Source organism: Hydra vulgaris, chromosome 03 (assembly GCF_038396675.1).
Source record: "Hydra vulgaris chromosome 03, alternate assembly HydraT2T_AEP".
In the NCBI taxonomy this organism is placed as follows: Eukaryota; Metazoa; Cnidaria; class Hydrozoa; order Anthoathecata; family Hydridae; genus Hydra; species Hydra vulgaris.
In genome coordinates, this window is record NC_088922.1 from 35,830,867 (window position 1) to 35,834,261 (window position 3,395).

Here is a 3,395-nt window from a genome sequence, read left to right on the forward strand (position 1 = left end):
CCTTCAAACTCTCACTTTTAGCCGTATCTAAATTTGAGGATTCAACACTTAAACTATCATCTGAACAAACTTCCGATGTTGTTTGAAGATTTCCTTGTCTAAGTTGCTTTCCAGTGGCTTAATTTTTTTCTCTAATAAACTTTTTTGCAACCCTTTTTGCCTCTACGTGGCCCACATTGCCTAACTGCCAACTTTCTTTTGGTATTATTTTGGATCTTTGGTCCTTTAAATATTCTCTTTCCAGATCAGGGACCTAAAACAAGGTATTTTAATTTAAAGTGACAAGTAAATGAAATATAAAGCCCTGGACAAATAATTAAAGATAAGCAATTGATACTTTTTTCTTTTACCTAACCTACTATTTTTGTGAAGTGTATCTGTTAATCCTAATAATACTGGTAAAATAAAAACCGCATATATTACTTTTCTACTTTCCTCACAAAGACAAACTATGTGTCATTGTGCAATCACTTTTACGACATCCAACTCGCCTAAATGTTTATTATTTTAGTTTTAAATCAAAGTCATTCAAAAAGTATTTATGGCATAGGTTACAGCAAATCTTATAAAGGTAGGATAGGGTGGGGTGTTGGTTGATAGTGGTAGTGGATTTTTATCTATACATATAAAATCCTTAATATTCAAAATTTTAAAAAATTGTGATGAAATTTTTAAAAATTGTTATAAAAAGATTTAAAATTATATTTACCTGTATTTACAATCTTCAATAATTGGAAGATTGCACTGAAAAACAGACAGATCAAACAACATTTACAGTTTCTTTTCTAGCCAGCTTGTACTGAACCTATGGTTTCTAGATTTAATCTGCTCTGCAGATAAGACTTTTTGAAACACTCAAGAAATTTTATTTTTCAATGGTTTATCTTTTATTAAAGGGAGATTTGGATTAACTCTATACCAAAGCTTTTGCGAGTCACTACTGACTTTTGTTACAATTGATACAGAGTCAATTTTCTGTCCGTTAAATAAATCTTCCTCAATCTTGCAACCGTATTGAATGAGCTGTTTGTAAGTTGGAAGATCGCTCACTGGTAAGTCAGAGGGTTTTCCAGCAAATCTTTCACTATTAATACGAGTTTTGTTTAAAGCCTTTGTAGATCTTTTCCAATATCGGTGCTCCTCAGTTTTTAATTAAAAAGTCTATAACAAGTTGTTTGCTTTTATTTTTCTTGAAAGTAAAGTGCTATCTAAGTTTAGTAAGTTTTTTTTTAAAGTTACACATTCTACTTAAGTAATATTTAGACATACAAATAATAATTTAAATGTCATATTTATTTTAGTAAAAATCATTGAGTCATTGAGCCGTCCAATCAAGGTTTTGACATTTTAAACATATACCTTTAAAATTATCTTGCACACAATTTTTTTTTGTTATACTAGCAAAGGTAAGACTTATTTGAGATACTTATTACAAAAAATTTTATTTATTAGTTTACTCAGAGTATAAAACTTTTATTTTAAAACAAGTAGGTCTTAATGCCCTCCCTGACTAGTAAAAAATGGCAAAACTCTCTAATAAATTCAAATCAGCTATAAATTTCATACTATTTAGTTAAAAAATTATGACTAAAATTAAAAGCAACTTTTTAATGTAAAAATAAATTTTGTAAATGTATTTTTGAAAATAAAAGTTTTTTTTTTTTTTTTTTAGAATGGTTCGAACATACAAAAAGTTAAAGCAGGGAGGAAGGAAATCCTACTCAAATAGCCAGGAAATGATAGATGCCTGCAGTTCTGTTTTGAATAAAGAAATGTCAATAAACCAGGCATCCAAACATTTTAGGTGTGACAGGAGAGCTCTTTCGAAAAGAGTAAACGGTGAACTATCAGTCGACTCTCATCCAGGACGAAAAACAGTTTTGACCTCACAGCAAGAAAAAGAGCTGTCAGAATGTCTTATTTTAATGGGTGACTGGGGATGGGGTTTTACTAGAGGTGAAGTAAAAGATTTGATACAAGATTTTCTTAAAACAAACAGTATTGATACACCATTTATAGATTCTCGACCAAGTAAAGACTGGTTGCATGCTTTCTTACAACGAAATCCCAAAATTACGCCAAGAAAAACTGAACATTTAAGCAATTCAAGAAACCATGCTGAAAATCCTGAGACCATCAAAATTTGGTTTGTTCTAGTCGAAAAAACATTAAAAAATGCAGGAATTAATAACCTTCCTAGTCAAATATTCAATTCTGATGAATCGGGGTTCATCACTGACCCAAAGGAGCAAATTGTATTAGCAAAACGAGGTGCTTCTCGAGTGTCGCAAAGCATTGGTGGGTCAGGCCGGGAGCAAATTACTGTCAATTGTGCATGTTCTGCTAGTGGGCATATATTGCCACCATATATTATCTACAAAGGAAAAAATTTGTATATGGACTGGGTTAAAGGTGGCCCTGATGGAGCTGTTTATACTACTAGTAGTAAGGGCTGGATGGAGTGCCCTCATTTTTTAGAATGGTTTCAAAGCATATTTCTAATGTATACAAAGCATCTTGCAAACCGCCCACGTGTTCTTATATTTGATGGTCATATTTCTCATATTAGCTCCCCACTTATTGATTTGGCAAAAAAAAATAATGTTATTCTCCTACGCATTCCTGCTCATCTCACCCATCTTCTTCAACCTTAAGACACATCAGTTTTTCGACCTGTAAAAAGTAAATGGCAAAGTTTGCTTATAAAATATGCAAGAACACATAATGGACCAGTATCCAAGAAACATTTTTCAGGGCTACTACGTACCCTTTTTCAGAGTTCCTTTACTATGGAACAAGTCAAAAGTGGTTTTAAGGGAACTGGCATTTTTTCTCTTAACAAAGATGCTATTGACACACGTTTATTTAATCAGTGTTTTCAGTCACATGTAAAGAAACCTACATTCTCCACTAATCATCTCACAAGATCATGTTCAATGCCTAATCTTCAAAGCATTTGTGTTAACGATGCTCCCATTTCAACATCAATATCATCGGCTTCATCATTACCAGTTTCTACATCGACTTCCTCTATCAAAGATTTTTTTCTTAAGCAATTACAGTCTAAATGTGCAGAAACCTCTCTTCATGGAAGATCTGCACGGGTTAAAAGGTTTCGCTATGGTGAAAGTTTAACATCAGAAGCATGTTTAAAACGAACAAGAGAAGCTTCAAAAAAACAAAATAAAAAAAAATTGAAGAAAAAAAAAAATAATAATAAAAATGATAATGATGACAACAACAATATTGTATGTCCTGAATGTGGTGACTGTGGAGATAAAGGTGATCAGTGGGTGTGCTGCGATGTTTGTGACATTTGGTATCATGTAAAATGTACTATGATAACTGAATTAGATGATGTTAAAGTCATGGAGTGGAAGTGTAGTAATTGTTCT

The 3,395-nt window shown here is 32.1% G+C and overlaps 1 protein-coding gene across 1 annotated transcript; it reads left to right on the plus strand.

Moving 5' to 3' along the window:
• The first annotated feature begins 1,295 nt into the window (after nt 1–1,295).
• Nucleotides 1,296–3,395, plus strand: LOC136077718 (uncharacterized). Its single transcript, XM_065791927.1, has 2 exons — nt 1,296–1,406; nt 1,673–3,395. The coding sequence occupies exon 2, from the start codon at nt 1,674–1,676 to the stop codon at nt 2,652–2,654; it is 981 nt and encodes a 326-aa protein (XP_065647999.1). The 5' UTR covers nt 1,296–1,406; nt 1,673; the 3' UTR covers nt 2,655–3,395.

Excerpts from the sequence above, each read along its gene's own strand:
- LOC136077718 (XM_065791927.1), top strand. The coding sequence starts at position 1,674 with ATGGTTCGAACATACAAAAAGTTAAAGCAGGGAGGAAGGAAATCCTAC.